Source organism: Zophobas morio, unplaced genomic scaffold, assembly GCF_036711695.1.
Source record: "Zophobas morio isolate AGI-343-1 ecotype UQ-CSIRO unplaced genomic scaffold, CSIRO_AGI_Zmor_V1 ptg000031l, whole genome shotgun sequence".
In the NCBI taxonomy this organism is placed as follows: domain Eukaryota; kingdom Metazoa; phylum Arthropoda; class Insecta; order Coleoptera; family Tenebrionidae; genus Zophobas; species Zophobas morio.
In genome coordinates this window covers 10,289,019-10,307,710 of record NW_026972136.1, presented here as the reverse complement: position 1 = coordinate 10,307,710, position 18,692 = coordinate 10,289,019, and the positions used below count along the sequence as shown (strand labels likewise).

Sequence of the window (18,692 nt, the reverse complement as noted above, 5' to 3'; positions counted from 1 at the left end):
TCTAAAGTGGAAAGCTGGCTATGTTAAAGGTACAGTCGGTTCTAATTCTGACTTAATTTAGTCAATAATAAATTATTCAAAATGGTTAACTGGTTATACTTTAGAGAATGAAAAATTGTACATCACACTAGTGAACATATTTTATTGGAATATTTTTGCATCTTGAGCGTAAACTACGAGAGTATCGTAACAAGGATTCATAGCTGCCATTCGTCAAGGAGATATGTTTTCTCGACATTTCATGATCCCTAGAGGACGAAAAAGTAGGTTCTGTCTATCTGTTGTTGGTCCGTCTGTCTGTCTGTTTGCCTGTTTATCTGAGTCGATTTTTATTAGTAATTGTTAAACAGGTAATGTCGGAAACTACTGGACCGACTGTTGTCAAATTTTGTATATTAATATGTTAGAAATATTGTGTAGATGGCAAAACGCATACAAAAATTTGTCTAATTATCTCCCCCGCTCAACAGTGGGATGACCTCATTTCCAAAATTTACAATAGTAAATGTTATTTAAATTTTATAAAATAATATGCTTCTGTAGTTGTGGTTTATGAATCCATGTGACCTTTTTATCCCAGATATTCAGATTTTTGAGAAAAAAATCAAAATTATATGACATCTTATAATCGCATCTTTTATAAATAAATGTTCTTCAAATGTATGAATCTTTATTGTACTTAAGACATCCAGTTTTTTTGGGGAAAAACCGAGTGTACTTAATTAATTAATTTACTTTTGACACAAATATTGTGTCAAAAGTCGAATTCTTTCGAAGTATCAATAATATAAACAGTCAAAATTAAACATGTACTGAGAAATTGAGAATACATATTCCCCGTTGAAAAAATTTGAGTATTCGATATTACGAGTTATATTTAACACCTAAAATTTAGAAACTTCAGGTCCCTTGTAGGCTGTGTCAAAATTTTGGTAACAGGTCTGGTTTATTACAACTTTTCGAATTATTTTTTTATTAAAAAATATGCTCGTAAAATTTCGTTACCTTATTCTCCACGTGCTAATTCAGAAAATATATCGTGTTTACAGTTCCGAGCCGAGCAGGATTTTAGAAATATTCGGTATAAAATTCATTTTTTTTATCCTAGAAATAACCATATTTATTTTCATTTGGCAACCCTGGAAAAATGATGAAATTTCGAAAAAATGAGGCTACTAATTGGTTTTGTAAGGTCGAAATCTATAAAAAAATTCTTCGTGTAATTTTCAAACGCGGTGGTAAAGATGTCAAAATTTTTATAAGAAAAAAATTGAGTTTTTGAAAACATTATTTAAAAATTTATAAACATAATGTGACTTATGCTCTAGGAGCAAAGGAAGGATTTTTTTCCTAAAAATGGGTATATGATTTTCACAGGGCGATTCTGGAAAAAGGAATTTTACAAGATCAGTCTTATCTTGCCAGCTACTAGCCCCCCCCCCCCCCCCACCCACCCTCTCTTTTCTTACAAGGTATCTCATTTGCCAAAATCACAGCTTTGAGCTAGAATAAGACTGATTTTGACAAATGACATACCCTTTAAGAAAAGAGAGGCTGGGTGGGAGGGGCTAGTAGCTACGAAGATAAGACTGATTTTGGCAAATGAGGTACCCTCTAAGAAAAGAGAGAGAAGGCGAGTGGGCGGGGCTAGCGAGCATTTTGAGATTCTAGCGATTCAACAAATGTTAGATTCTACCAGATTCTAAACATTCTTAAGTTTTCGAATATTTCGAAGGTCCCAAAATTCTAAAGATCACAAAGATTTCGAGGGTTTCAAAGATTCCGATGATTTCAGAGATTCTAGAAATTCCCAAGATTTCGGATTACAGGAGACTAGAGAATCCAAAGAATCTAAAAATTCTGAATATTTTGAAAACTGAAAATTCCAACAATTCTGAAGAATTTGAAGATTCCCAGGAGAATCCACAAATTTCAAAAATTCCGAGGCTAGAAATTTCAGAAACTCTAAATATTCTGAAAATTTTTAATAATTTATATTTATATTCTATAGACTTCAGACTTTCTAACGAATCTAGATTCTAAGTAATTTAAATTCTAGAGACTATACAGCGTATTGAGATTCTAGCCATTCGAGAAATGTTAGATTCTAAAGCTTCTACAGATTCTAAAATTCCCGAATATTTCGAAGACTGAGGTCCCAAAAATTCTGAAGGTTCCAAAGATTTCAGAGATTCTAGAAATTCCCAAGATTTCGGATAATAGGAGACTAGAGAATCTAAAGAGTCTAAAGATTCTGAATATTTTGAGAACTTAAAATCCCAACAATTCTAATATATTTTATAGATTTTAGACTTTCTAACGAATTTAGATTCTAAGGGGGAGATTCTGGAAACTTCGATAAGTTGCAAATCGCTATCGAAACTGCAAATACAATGCAACAACAATACATGTTGCTATGGTTTTGAATTTGCAGATCCTTGCAAGGCCTTATCGAGTTTCGAGAATCTCCCCCTAAGTAATTTAGATTATAGAGACTATAGAGCGTATTGAGATTCTAGCCATTCCAGAAATAATACATTCTAGAGCTTCTACAAATTCTAAAATTCCCGAATATTTCGAAGACTGAAGATTCCAAGGATTTCAGAGATTCTAGAAATTCCCAAGATTTCAGATAATAGGAGACTAGAGAATCCAAAGAGTCTAAAGATTCTGAATATTTTGAGAACTGAAAATTCCAACAATTCTGAAGAATTTGAAGATTCCCAGGATTATGAATATTCTAAAAATTCCGGAGATTCCACAAATTCCAAAAATTTCGGAGCTGGAAACTTCAGAAAATCTAAATATTCTGAAAATTTTGAATAATTCATATATTCTAATAGATTTTAGACTTTCTAACAAATCTAGATTCTAAGTAATTTAGATTCTAGAGACTGTAGCGCGTATTGAGATTCTAGCCATTCGAGAAACGTTAGATTCTAGAGCTTCTACAGATTCTAAAATTCCCGAATATTTCGAAGACTGAAGGTCCCAAAAATTCTGAAGATTCCAACGATTTCAGAGATTCTAGAATTTCCCAAGATTTCGGATAATAGGAGACTAGAGATCCAAAGAGTCTAAAGATTCTGAATATATTGAAAACTGAAAATTCCAGCAAATCTGAAGAATTTGAAGATTCCCAGAATTATGAATATTCTAAAGATTCCGGAGTTTCCACAAATTCCAAAAATTCCGAGGCTAGAAACTTCAGAAAATCTAAATATCCTGAAAATTTTGAATGATTTATATATTCTGTAGATTTTAGACTTTCTAACGAATTTAGATTCTAAGTAATTTAGATTATAGAGACTATAGCGCGTATTGAGATTCTAGCCATTCGAGAAATGTTAGATTCAAGAGCTTCTACAGATTCTAAAATTCCCGAATTTTTCGAAGATTGAAGGTCCCAAAAATTCTGAAGATTCTAAAATCAGTTTTATCTTAGCAGCTACTAGCCCCACCCACCCACCCTCTCTTTTCTTAGAGGGTATGTCATTTATCAAAATCAATTTTATCTTAGTAATTAGGTCCAAACTAACGTTTGGAGGTCCAAATCTATAAAAAATTTCTTTCGGTAATTTTCGTAAGTAATCGAAATCAGGTTGACATTTTCATAAAGGGGAAGTATTGAAAAATTGAACTTTTGAAAAAATGGTCTAAAAATTCACAAAAAATTCAGGAATATAGAACTGTATGTACTGATTCGCAAAAGATTTCGACGTATTGAATCCAAAAATATATCGTGTTTATGGTTCCAGAGCAAAATTTGAGAAATATTCGGTTTAAAATGCAATTTCTTTTTTAATCCTAAAGATTGCCAAACTTATGTTCATGAACGATTCTGGAAAATGGTAGAAATTTTGGAAGGAATTAGAGCGAACGTAGCTTCTGGAGATTGAAATCTATTAAAAAAATCGAAATTTTCATATGAAAATTAGAGCTTTTGAAGAATTTGTCAAAAAATTTAAAAAAATTGTAGAACATACTAATTCGAGAACCATAGCGTGTTTATGATTACGGAGAAAGGTCTTAGAAAAAATGTAGCTTTAATTCATTGGGCGATCCTGGGAAAATGGAGCCGAAAGGAACTTCTAGAAGTCTAAATTTACAAAACTTTAGATAATTTTCGAAGATTATCGAAAAAAGGTTCAAGTTTTCATTTAAAAATCGAGCTTTTGAAAAAATGGTCTAAAAATTCACAAAAAATTCAGGAATATAGAACTGTATGTACTGATTCGCAAAATATAACGTGTTTATGGTGCCAGAACAAGATTTTACAAATATTCTGTTTGGAAATCACTTTTTTAATCTTAAAATTGCCCTGTTTATAATTTATTGGGCGATTCTGGAGAAATTATAAAGGCTTTTGAAGAAATGAGGCCGAAAGGAACTTCTTAAAGTCCAAATTTACGAACAAATTTTAAACAATTTTCGCAAGTAGTCGAAGATCGAAAAAATTCCGAAATTTTCGTAATTGCAAAAATTGAGCTTTTGGAACTTAAGTGGTTTAGATTTTCAAAAAAAATTTTTGGGAAATAAATCTCAACGTACCTACTAAAAATCCAAAATGTAGAGGGTGTCTATGGTCCCAGACCACGATTTTGGAAATATTCCGTTTGAAAATCTTTTTTTTTTAACCTAAAATTAACATATTTGATTCAGCGATTCTAGAAAAACTGTATGAGTATTCAAGGAAATTAAACAAAAAAAAGTACTGGACGGCGAAATCTAGAAAAAAATTCTTTAAGTAGTTTTCGAATAAAAAATAAATTTTCATATGAAAATTCGAACTTTTGAAGAATTTGTCAAAAAATTCAAGAAAAATTCTGCAGACGTGATTCGAAAAATATAGCATGTTTATTTATGGTCCCAGAGCAATGTCTTAGAATTGTTTTTTTTTTTCTTTTACGCAAAATGTAGCCTTAATTCATCGGGCTATTCTGGGAAACCAATAGCAGTTGTCAAAGAAATGAAGCCGAAAGGAGCTTTTAGACATCGAAATTTAGAAAAATACTTTTTAGAAAATTTTCGAAGGTGGTTGAAAAAAGGTGAAAATTTTCGTTCAAAAATGGGGCTTTTGAAAAAGTAGTCTAAAAATTCGCAAAAAATTTGGAGATATGAATCTGCATGTACTGATTCACACAATATAGCGTTTTGATGGTCCCAGAGTAAGATTTTAGAAATATTCGGTTCGGAAATCAACTTTTTGATCGAAATTATAAGTAATTTTCGACGACAGTCGGAGTTCGAAAAAATACCGAAATAAGAAATTGAGCTTTAGAAAAATGGGTTAGATTTCCACAAAAATTCTGGGATATAAATCTCGACGTATTTACTGAACCCAAAAAAAAAAACAGAGGGTGTCTGTGGTCCCGGAGCAAGATTTTGGAAATATTCGGGTTGAAAAAAATTTTTTTGTTATACTTAAAATTAACATATTTCATTGAGCAATTCTACAAAAACTGTATGAACTTTCGAGGAAATTAAACCGAAAAAAGTTCTGGACGGTGAAATCCAAAAAAAATATATTAAAATTTTTATTATGAAAAATTTAATTTTTCAAGAGTTTCTCAAAAAATCCAAATAAAATTCGGGATTATAGATCTCGAGGTACTGATTCGAAAAACGTACCGCGTTTATGGACCCATAGTAAGCTCCTAGACATATTTGGTTTAGAATTAATTTTTTTTTCCCAAAAATAAAACGAGTAACTTTTGGATGTCGAAATTTATAAAAAGAATCCCGTTAGATAAGTTTGGGCGAACTGAACTTTTAGAAAAGTGGTCCAAAATATCACAAAAAACCCTAGAATAGAGATCTCGAGTCTCGACGTACTGAATCCAAAAATATATCGTATCCATAATTAATCCCGGTTTTAGAAATATTCGGGAGAGTAGAAAAATGCGTTATTTTCACAAAAGCTTCTCTTTTGTAAAGCACAAAAAATACCTTATTACAAAAATAAAATTTTTTGCTAATTCAACAGTTCTAAATCAACTCAATTACTTACTCTGGGAACTTGTTTACTAAGTTGTAAAATTAAAACCAACACAACACGAATTGTCGGCTTTGCTCTATCCTCAAAAACTTGATATCAATTAAAGTCTGTTTTTCTATTTTGCGGCTTTGTTATTTCGAAAAACAAAATGAATTATTATTCCCTCGATGCACCCAGCTTTCACAATTCGCTTTTTATGTACGGGCTAAAATGAATTTAAATGAGAGGAAAAAAGCTTCGACGGCATGTCCAAACAGTCTGTATGGAATTGGTTTTAAATTTTCAAATTTAATTGTCCCTCCGAAGGATTATATTTTTAAATTAACGTTCACATCGATCGGCGATAATGAAATATTCGGAGCATTCTATCGATACAATACTTGTTCATTAATTAGATAATTAATTTCAGGTAGTGTGTGTTTAGTGAAAAATTCAGTTTGTAGAGCGATTATTGATCGGACGTCAAATGAAGCAAAGTTAGCATTAACATCGATGGTTTAATTCTGAAAATACCAGAAATATGCGTGTGATTAAATTTATCGAGGATTAATATTGTCAGTTAAATTTAAAAAAAGTGACACCCGGATTTAAAACGAATGCCGGAAATATTACTTGTTATAGATATAAATCCGGGGAATGTTTTAACGACACACTTTTGTTGTAGATATTTAAAAATCCAAAACCATTGTAGTTCAAAATCAGATCCATTATTAAATTCGAATTTTTTTTCGCACTGTAAGTAATTCAGTCTTGAATTTATTTTAGCAAAGTGAAGCGTCCTCCATCGGCTCCGTGCCAAATGGGAGCCAGAGACAACTGATAATAGCTTTTCGCTATCACTTTATGACAAAAATAACTACAAGAAAAATCTTCCTCTTCGCGAATTCCCATTACTGCGCGAAGCACTAAACCAGCGACGTTCTTTAATTTATAACTTCCACTTTTAATATTTCATCTTAGTTCCGAATCGGTGGGGCGACTTTTTAATAAGCGTTTTCTATATATACCTGACCTAGACATTTCCCCTAATAATAGACAAGGGTGCTGGAAGCAGGGTGGAAATGGGTGTTTTCATGTAGGTCGTGTTTACAAACTTTGCGTTATCGAACACTACATAATGTATCGAAAATGAAAAGTCAATACCGCCCTGCCCTAAATTAAAATTACGCGCTCTGTAGATAATAAATAAGCAAAAGAAAACGTAAAGGCGATGTGCGTCGATATTGGTTTGTAACGATTGGACCGGAAATCTAAACAGCTTTGTGCTGCCATAACCGAAAACGATATTATTCGTTTGCCAGCCTTGAACTGGGAGTGGAAAATATTTAAATCAATTAAAACTAGTAAGTAGGGTTTCTAATTGCTCTCTAATTAATTTCTATTGAATATGAAAAATAAAACTATATTTTTTAAAAAGGGAGTAGACGAAACTCAAAAATTGAAAGAATTGTCCAGTTTTTTTTTTGTTTGCACTCTAGGTGCTTTAGATGTCGTCTTACCAAAACGACTAAGATTTGTAATAAATGGTTCGCCTTAACAAATGTACCCTGCTGTGCACAAAATATTTCTAAAGATGTTGATAGTAAAGGAAGTCGACGTGATGTGCACAGATTTCACAAAAGCTTTTGATCGGAGAGCTCGTCGCCTACATCTCAGAGTACTTAGAGATAATGGATTCAGATAGTAAGGAAAGCAAGCCTAATTTGAAACTCATTAAAAAGTAACTCCCGTTTAAGCTTTATCATATATCTGGATTTTCTTAAAACTAAATTATATGTTATTCTACGAACTCGAGTTTAGAAAACTGAAAAATTTTACAGTTTATGAACGAGCATGGATTTTTGACATAATTCTGCGAATTTAGAGTCTCAATTAGATTTTTACTCGACCTTTTTTTTTCAAACACCCCAATGAAATAATTATGGAAAATTTAAGACTTAAAAAAAAAGTGCCTTCCAAAGTTAATGTATATTTTGCTAAATAAATCTTGCTGTGGAACTCCCTTTGGAAAGCGCTATATTTTCGAATAAGTATGTCGAGATCCATACCCCAGAATTTTTTGTGAATTTTTGAACCACTTTCGACCTTTTGTCGACCATCTTCGAAAATTATCTAAAGAATTTTTTTTTGCAAATTTGCACCTCCAGAAATTGATTCACCTTAATTTTTTCGAAAAGTCGTACCATTTTCCCAGAAAAGCCCAGTGAAATATGGCAATTTTTGAGATTAAAAAAAAAGATTTTCCAACTAAATAGTTCTAAAATCTTATTCTGGCACCATAGACACAATATATTTTTGGATTCAGTACGTCGAGATCTATATCCCAGAATTTGTTGTGATTTTTTTCTTTCGGTCTCAATTCTTCGAAATTTTAGTTTTGGGATTTTACAGTTTATTTGTTATGCAGTTTTTTGATTTTACAATTTCCCAATTTTTCAATTTATGCATTTTCAGTTTTTCGATTTCCCAATTCTCTTCAATTTTACGATTTTTAAATATGTGTTTCGATTTTTCAATTTTTAACTTACAAACTCCCAATTTTTCGATTTTTCAATTAATCGATGTTTTGATTTTCCTATTTCTTGACATTTTCAGTTTTTCAATTCTTCTATTTTTCGTTTTTGCAAGTTTCCGATTTTTCAATTTTTCCATTTTTTTAAGGTTTCGATTTTTCGAAGTCACTTTTTTGATTTTTCGATTTCTCAAATTTGCACTTTTTTAATCTCAGTTTTTGACCATTTCAGTTTTTCTTTCATTTATCAATTTTTCGATTGTACAATTTTTCAATTTTTCAATTTCACGATTTTCAAGTTTTCCATGTTTCATTTTTTCTCTTCAATTTTACGATTTTTAAATATTTCGATTTTTCAATTTTTCGAATTTGACTTTTATAAACTCTCAATTTTTCGATTTTTCATTTCTTCAATTTTTCAGTTTTTTATTTGTTTATGGTTTTGCTTTCGACATCACTTTTTTGGCTTTGTGATTTCTCAATTTTTCAATTTTTTAATTTCTCAGTTTTTGGATATTTCAGTTTTGAGATTTTTCAGTTTCTCCATTTTTCGGTTTTTCTTTCATTTTTCAATTTTTCGAAATTTCAGTTTTGGGATTTTTCAGATTATTTATTTATAACTAAATTTTTCGATTTTACAATTTCTCGATTTTCAATTTTTCGATTTCTCAATTTTCCGATGTTTCAGTTTTAAGTTTTTTCATTTTTTTTCTTCTCCAATTTTATAATTTTTAAATAAGTATTTCAGTTTTTCAATTTTTCAGTGTTTGATTTTCCTAAATTCTCAATTTTTCCAATTTTCAATTAATCTATGTTTTGATTTCCCTATTTCTTGACTTTCGACTGTTAGTTTTTCAATTCTTCTATTTTTCATTTTTGCAAGTTTTTGATTTTTCAATTTGTCTATTTTTTTAAGGTTTCGATTTTTCGGCTTCAATTTTTCGATTGTACAATTTTTCAATTTATCAATTTCACGATTTTCAATTTTTCGATGTTTCAATTTTTCTCTTCAATTTTACGAGTTTTAAATATTTCGATTTTTCAATTTTTCGAATTTGACTTTCATAAACTCTCAATTTTTCAATTTCACGATTTTCAATTTTTCCATGTTTCAATTTTTCTCTTCAATTTTACGATTTTTAAATATTTCGATTTTTCAATTTTTCGATTTTTCATTTCTTCAATTCTTGAATTTTTCAATTTTTTAGGTTTTTGATTTTTCAGTTTTTTTAATTTTTTATGGTTTTGCTTTTTCGACTTCACTTTTTAGGCTTTGTGATTTCTCAATTTTTCAATTTTTTAATTTCTCAGTTTTTGGATATTTCAGTTTTGAGATTTTTCAGTTTCTCCATTTTTCAGTTTTTCTTTCATTTTTCAATTTTTCGAAATTCCAGTTTTGGGATTTTTCAGATTATTTATTTATAACTAAATTTTTCGATTTTACAATTTCTCGATTTTCAATTTTTCGATTTCTCAATTTTCCGATGTTTCAGTTTTAAATTTTTTCAATTTTTCTCTTCTCCAATTATATAATTTTTTAATAAGTATTTCAGTTTTTCAATTTTTCAGTGTTTGATTTTCCTAAATTCTCAATTTTTCCAATTTTCAATTAATCTGTTTTGATTTTCCTATTTCTTGACTTTCGACTGTTAGTTTTTCAATTTTTCAATTTCACGATTTTCAATTTTTCGATGTTTCAATTTTTCTCTTCAATTTTACGAGTTTTAAATATTTTGATTTTTCAATTTTTCGAATTTGACTTTCATAAACTCTCAATTTTTCGATTTTTCATTTCTTCAATTCTTGAATTTTCCAATTTTTTAGGTTTTTGATTTTTCAGTTTTTTTCATTTTTTATGGTTTTGCTTTTTCGACCGCACTTTTTTGACTTTGTGATTTCTCAATTTTTCAATTTTTTAATTTCTCAGTTTTTGGATATTTCAGTTTTCAGATTTTTCAAATTATTTATTTATTACTAAATTTTTCGATTTTACAATTTCTCAATTTTCAATTTTTCGATGTTTCAGTTTTACTTTTTTTCAATTTTTCTCCTCTTCAATTTTACAATTCTTAAATATTTCGATTTTTCAATTTTTCAGTTCTTGATTTTCCTAAATTCCCAATTTTTCGATTTTTCAATTAAGTAATCGATGTTTTGATTTTCCCATTTCTTGACTTTCAATTCTTCAAGTTTTCGATTTTTCAAGTCTATGATTTTTCAATTTTTCGATTTTTTTAAGGTTTCGATTTTTCGACTTCAGTTTTTTGATTTTTCGATTTCTCAATTTTTCAATTTTTATAGATTCTCAGCTTTTGGGATTTTTCAGTTTGTCCATTCTTCAGTTTATCTTGCATTTTTCAGTTTTTCTTTTTTGACTTTTGGATTTTTCGATGTGTCAATTTTTTTATTTATTCGATTTTTCAATTTTTCGATTTTTAAATTCCAGATTTTTCAGTTTTTAAAATTTTAGACTTCTCGAGTTCTCGATTTTCACTTCAGTTCTTCGATATTTCAATTTTTCAAGTTTTCGAATTTTTCAAATGTCTCTATTTCTTAATCTTTCGATTTTTCGACTTCTCGGTTTTAGATATTTTGTTTTTCAATTTTTCGTTTTTTCACATTTTGGATTTTTTAATTTTTCATTTTTTAGATTTTTCTATTTTTCATTGTTTTGATTTCCGATTTATGGAGATTTGGATGTTTCGACAATTTGACTGTTTAGTTTTTCAATTTATAAATTTTCGATGTTTTATTTTGGCCTATTTGGTTTCTGGTTTTTTCCTTTTTCAGTTGTTTCTTTTTTTAATTTTCGGCTTTTAGATTTTTTGATTTTCCAATTTTTTAAATTTTAACTTTCGTTTTTTCAACTGAATGCCTTTTCGATTTCTCTATCTTTTGATCTTTCGATTTTTCAATATTTCAATTTTTCAATTTTTCGAATTTTCATGTTTTTTAATTCCTTAATTTATCGAAATTTCAGTGTTTCAGTATTTTGATTGTTCAATTTTCCAATTTTTAACTTTTCGTCTTTTCAATTTTGCCCGAGTTCGGTTTCTCAATTTTTCAACTTTTCGACTTCTCGATTTCTCGATCTTTTGATCTATCGATTTCTGGGTTTTTCGATTCTTAATTTCTCAATTTCTGACTTTTCTAAATTATCAATTTTTCGATTTTTCAAATATTCGATGCTCTGATTTTCCCATTTTTTTGATTTTCGATTGTTTCGATTTTCCAGTTCTTCAAGTTTTCGATTTTTCGGGTATTTGATTTTTCAATTTTTCGAAGGTTTAGATTTTTCGACTTCACTTTTTTGATTTTTCGATGTCTCAATTTTTCAATTTTTTAGATTCTCGTCTTGTGGGATTTTTCAGTTTTTCCATTCTTCAGTTTTTCTTGCATTTTTCAGTTTTTTTATATTTCAGTTTTGGGATTTTTCAATATTTCGATTCTTCGACTTTTCGATCTTTGATTTTTGGATTTTTCGATGAGTCGATATTTTTACTTATTCAATTTTTCGATTTTTAAATTTCAGATTTTTCAGTTTTTTGATATTTCAATTTTTCGATTTTTAAAATTTTAGATTTTTCGATTTCTCAATTTTGCACTTCAGTTCTTCGATATTTCAATTTTTCAAGTTTTCGAATTTTTCAAATGTTTCTATTTCTTAATCTTTCGATTTTTCGACTTCCCGATTTTAGATATTCTGTTTTTCAATTTTTCGTTTTTTCAAATTTTGGATCTTTTATTTTTCTCATTTAGATGTCTACTTTTCATTGTTTTGATTCCCGGTTTATCGAGATTTGGATGTTTCGATATTTTGATTGTTCAGTTTCTCGATTTATCAGTTTTTCAATTCTTTATTTTAGCCTATTCGGCTTCTCAGCTTTTCCATTTGCCGTTTTTTGTTTTTTTTTTCCGCCGTTTGATTTTTCGATTTTCCAATTTTTTAACTTTTAACTTTCGTTTTTTCGATTTCGGCCTTTTTCGGTTTTTAATTTTTCTATTTTTCGACTTCATGACTTTTCGATTTCTGGATCTTTTGGTCCTTCGATTTCTCAGTATTTCGATTTTTGAATTTTTGGAATTTTTAAATTTTTTGATTCCTCGATTTGTCGAGAGTTGGATGTTCAGTGTTCTGAATGTTCAATTCAATTTCGATTTTGGCCGAGTTCTGTTTCTCAATTTTTCGACTTTGATTTTTCGGATTTTCATTTTTTCCAGTTTTTAGATGTTTCGATTTTTCTATTATCTGATTTTCCAATTTTTGGAATTTTTAAATTTTGGAGTTTCGATTTCTCGATTTTTCATTTTCCAGGTTTTAAATTTTAGATTTTTGAATTTTTCATTATTTCGATTTTTTCATGTTTCGATTTTTTTATTTTCAGTTCTTCGATATTTCTATTTTTTAATTTTTCGATTTTTTAAATTTTACATTTTTCGATTTTTCAATTTTTAGGTTTTACGATTTTTTTTGTTTCGATTTGTTGACATCTTGGTTTTTAGATTTTTAATTTTTTTCTTAGTGTTATTACAAGGTATCGAAAATAACTACAACAATTGTCACTAAAAATATTTAAAATTTCATACAAAATAGAACATATTGAATTATTACGATTTCAAGAATATTGTTAATTTAAGACGGTTTGCTGAAATAAGATACAAAGAATTAATTCTTAGTTAAACAAAAAAATAGTTGCATTTCAAAATCGAATGAAACATGTGACATTTTTAATTTTTGAAGAAGCGGTTTTTGGTGGGTTTCACTTCAGGGTCGCGAGAAGTTCTGTCGAAATAACCTTCGATCAATTTTTATTATAAGGGCGTGTTTAATGTGCTTGACAAAAGGAGAAGCTTTTGGACAAATAACTTTACACATTTTTGTGAAAGCGTTTCAAACCTTTTATGGATGAAGTGCAGTAAAACTTTTATCTCAGTTGCTGCAATAAGGTGCCAAGTTTCGCTCGTAAAAAGTCTTCTTTATAAAATGATCTCGAAAATTAATCCTGCAGTTATCTTGCATTATTATCCTTATTTAAATACACAGTTGCTTCTACAAAGTTGCCAACAAATTAAAAGTTTACAACTTGAACACCTCTAAAAGCGCCGTGAATTTGTGCATACAAAACTACCAATGCCGGAGCATTCCGACAATATTTCATTGTTAACGACGCATTTTTAGGATCACATCTCGTCAAGCTCCCAGCCCGAAGAACTAAATGAAGTTTTTAACAGGAAGTTTTATTCTACAATAATCTCGGGTGTAAAACAAACTCCAAAGTTTTCAGCAGTCGGATCACATCCTTCCAAAGCTGAAAGACAATTATAATTACGAATAAAGTGAAACTGTAAATCTTGTAGATTGTTACGAGCAAACTTGCGCAAAAATCCCCCCAACAAGCCGAAATAACTCCACTTTGGCGACGACAAAATTTTCGTACTTTAAGTAATATCGACTTGTTTATTTCGACTATGCTTACGGTGTGTTTTGTTCGCAGTCGTTTTGAAGAGAATAAGAAAAGGACCTGTCATAGCGTTCACAATAAAGTCCCGGATCGACGACTTTCCGTTGGGAAAATTCATCAATAGTGCCGAAGGGTTGGATTGTCGACCGCACGTCTTTAAAAGTCAATTGGACGAGTCGCCGTTAACGCTTAACTGGACTATAGAGGTCGACGAGGACATTCAAGCAGGCAATCTAACCTTCGAGTAAGTGTAAAATAAAAATCACTATTTCATGAAGGGGTGTTTTATATTTTGTGGGCGATTTTATTGCGCTTAGATGTTTTATGCATAGTCCGAAATAAAAATAAACTTTTCATTAGGGTCAAATAATTCCTTTATTTATAGGCCCGAGGGTTAGACTCGATTAACGAAGTAGGGATTTTATTTGTTTTGTTGAAACCCTGCAAATTTTAAATGGACGTGTCGATCGGTGAATTTTTCAGTTCTGGTGTGATTCTAAGGGAAGCTGAATCCATCAGGCAACTTGGTACTTTCATATCTTCCCGACGTTTCATGACCCGTTACAGGAAAGCCCTGTTGTCGAAAATCAACATAACTAGACCGACGAAAATCATTGCTTTGTAATGTAAATACATAGATCGGGTAATTGTTGTGGGTAAATTCCACATCGTTATCTCAGATTCTAAATGTTCGGTGTTTGCATTTGTTCTGTATTTTAATCTGTGTACCATATAATCCACAGTCACTTACTAATTAATTTTAACGTCCACATAAACCCAAAATAGCAGCTTTTAAAGAAAACCAATAATAACCCTAAACCCATTTCGAGCTGGTTCGTGAGGTGTATAGTTATAGTTATAGTTTAGATCAATATATGAATATCAAATCTGGCGCAAAATAGATAAGTTAAAGCAGAGTAAATCAACCATGACATGAGATGTCATGCCCTGAGGGCTTTTACTACGTGTTAGGTTCCTACGTGCAATAAAACGGACAGAGTTTTCTCGGGTGCACGAAGTGGGAGAGGTGAACTTACATCAACACATATTTACTCCGAGAACCTGAACAAATTTATTACTAAAACTAATTTGAACGGTGTTGTAAACAAAAAAGCTCACTATGACTCTCTAAAATTACTAATGCAGCTGCAGCGAACAGGACCTGGATGCAAATAAACAAACAAATCCTAATTGGTTCGTTCCAGAGCTCTGTAGATTGCTTTTCATATTTCTCTATTTTTCAAAGCAAAAATACCTTCCAGTATATTCAAAAAAATTATATGCAATAGTCAATATTGCGACCCTTTTGGATGTCAAATTGCAGCATATTCCAGTTGTGCAATTACGTGATTTATAATATTATAAATTCGTTCGTTCTGTGTAGAATTTGAAAGTATTGGTAACCCTGTTTCCGTTTATTCACAGTTTTACTAGAGAGGTCAGTCCTACAACTAGTAAATCGATTACTTTGAAGTTTCGAGTGCACTCCAAGATTATCGTGAGGGTCATCAAGGGTTAACCAGAATTTGTGTACTTGTTCCCATCACATAATTAATGACGTCATCTCAAAATTGTACCATATATACATCTCATGTAAAGCCTCTGATTTCAACTTATTTTCTTGATGTTGGTAAAACGTTCTTTGTTGAACTGTCACATAAAGTGTCAAATATCTGTAATACCAACATCACTTGGTACTAGTTCCTGAAGATTTTGCCCGCCTAATTTAAAATTTGACGTTTGGTGTCAGCGCTTTCTACGTATTTTATTGTGTTGTCAGATAATACCGTGAACTATTGCCAAAAATACACTTACTGGAATTGCAGAATAAAGCAGACCAGAAACAAATCTCTCTTTATCGAATAGGCCATTTTTGCAGCATAAGAATCTTACAATTTGTATAAGAAATCACAAAACGAAATTCTCTGAACTGGGTAAAACAATAAGATGAATTTAGGGATAATTAAATGATATAAAAGTTTGTGCAAACTTCTTTTTCACAACATGCGAAACTTTCATGTAAATTTTAAAGTAAATTTCAGTATTGGTGGACTAAAAAACTATCAATAAATTCAATTTTCTTAATACACATTTTTTGGAAATTTGACGAAAATGTAGTACATACCAAGAGAATTGTATATATTTCAAGTAAAAATTTGATTGCGTCATGCCGAAAATATACAGGATGATATTAGGTTTACTACCTCTGTAACACCAAAGATACAAAAATACAAAAATCGTTGACGCGTTTCGCCAACCACGTTGGCATTATCTAGGCTAACCTGGTTAGTATTGTTAGTAATGCCAACGTGGTTGGCGAAACGCGTCCACAATTTTTGTAATTTTGTATTTTCCATGTCTAGAGCCATAACAGGAGTAGCTTTAAACTGTTATCCTGCACCGAGAGATCAAATAAGATCCATATACAGCGTGATCGAAAAATGGCGCGCAACCTCTATGACACCTTGTTTAGAAGTGTTTATTCAACAAAGAAAAAATTATTTTAAAAAATTCTTGGCCTCAAATCTAGAAGACATATACGTCATTTATCTAGCGTTTTCTTCATTTTATAATATCACAAAAGGCTTAACAATTTTAATTATAACATACCCCCACGGGTAATTTATGAATCCGTGTCGAGTTTTAACTGAGACATCCAGATTTTTGAAAAAAAAAAACAAAGTTGTTCCACACAAAATTTAGCAATTTAATTTTGAATCTGCAAGAACGAATGCTTTGAAAACTTGCAGACTTTTAAAGTTATCGTAAACATGATAAATTTTTAATTAAAATATATTTGTTTATCCCCCCAAAAAATGATTACGTCATCTCAAACTTTTGCGAATAAATCCTATCGAAAATCTGCATAATGTGATGAGTCTATACTTCTTATTTTTCAACGTATCATTGTATTTTTCAGAACTTCATTTACAGATTGAATAAAAAATATCAGTGAAGGAGTCAATTTATTTTATTGACTGAATCCAGAACAGCTGGCCCTGTTAATAATAAATCCTAAAATATGTGAAATATCATGAATCTACACTTGTGGTTTATGAAGGCATTCATATTTTTTAGGATTAATGGTTCTCAAAAAAATAATGAACGAATTAACCTATTTTATTTTTCAAATCAAGAACGGCTCACTCCATTTCCCCGAAAATTTGAGTATACAGTAATTTTATTATTAGTATTACATGGCGCCTGTTCTGAGTGGTATACCTATGTGTCCTTGTTAAAATGTTGATGACGTTATCACAAAATTTTGTCATGGAAAACTCACTTGAAACGCATGCATAGCATGCTCCTTTACCTATACTTTAACATTCCACGCACATATTTATTTTCACTTAAAGGGGCTATCATAAATTCGCAAAATTAAATTTCATAATTTTTCGAAAAAAAAAACAAATACGAAGACGTACTAGACGTAACCAAATATTTCTTCGCCTTAGGTTTAAAATATAATAAAACTAAAGATCCCAGAAAGAGTGCCACACTAAGAAATCCAGAAATTTCTACGAAAAAGAAGAAAATACATATTGTAATAAAGTCCAATCGACGAATCTCTACTTTAAAGTTTTCCTGACGTTTCATGACCCCAAGAGTACGAAAAAAGTAGTTTTCCGTTTACGTTTGTCGTTTGTCGTTTAACATCTGTCGTCTGTGTCGATTTTGTCAGGACAGATAATCTCCAAAACTACTGGACCAATTGTCGTCGCATTTTATATGAATTTTTGGAGTATCTTGTAGGTAGTAAAACACTAATCAAAATTTCTTTAATCATCTCTACCAAAAATTTGATGACGTTTGTTTAAAATTACGCGTTATAAAAGTTATTTAAATTCTATACAATTGTGATTTTTTGAATCCACCTTCAATTTGTTTATTATTATTATTTTTACTGTTTAATTCCTCCTCTTCTCGGAGTCGGATAAGTCAGCTTCTAAGAATGGTTCGAAAACCGTCAGCTTCACAAATAACAAGTCCGGGTTTAAACAGTATTCACGATATCCCCAATTCTTTTTTTTTATTAATTAATTCAGGAACATTTCACCCTAATTTTCTAAAAATATGAGAATACAGTACTGTTATTATTAATATTACATTGCACCTATTCCAATTGGTACACGTGTCCTTGCTAAAATGTTGACGACATCATCACTTGAAACATATGCATGGCATGCTGCTTATTGGAATAAAAAAAATCTAGTTCTTTATTTAATTGTAAAATGCTAAGAAATAGGTTTTTGCATTCAAACTATTAGATAAATCAAGCAGAAACAATCGTAAATTGCTCAACGTTCCCCTTTCCTATTCTGAGTTATGGTTTTTTAGAAAAATACATTTGTATCAATGCAAAATCGGGTTTTCCAACATCTTGATAGTCTCGAAACCGTTAACAATTCATTGTTTTGTTGGATATTTTGTTGTGTATACTTTGTAACTGCTAATAATGGTGATTCAAATTAGTTCATTCATGAGGCAGTTTATTTTATTTATCGAATCAAGAACGGTTCAGCAACGGGAAAATATGTATATATTATCAATACATGCTTAACCAGGACTCTGTTTATGTTCACGAGATCCCTCTAAGAAAATATAGGATGAGTGGGTGGGGTTAGTACCTGCTAAGATAAGATCGATTTTGGCAAATGACATAATCTATAAGAAAAGAGAGGGCGGGTGGGCGGGGCTAGTACCTGCTAAGATAAGCCTG

At 30.4% G+C, this 18,692-nt stretch overlaps 1 protein-coding gene across 2 annotated transcripts in view; it reads left to right on the top strand.

Annotated features, from left to right (window-relative positions):
• LOC135139429 (uncharacterized) overlaps window positions 1-18,692 on the top strand; it is a 229,932-nt gene that overhangs the window by 80,749 nt on the left and 130,491 nt on the right. For both annotated transcript variants that reach the window (XM_064069657.1, XM_064069656.1), the window contains exon 2: window positions 14,006-14,216. In XM_064069657.1, the coding sequence (XP_063925727.1) occupies window positions 14,006-14,216 (211 nt within the window). The remainder of the gene's footprint in view (window positions 1-14,005; window positions 14,217-18,692) is intronic.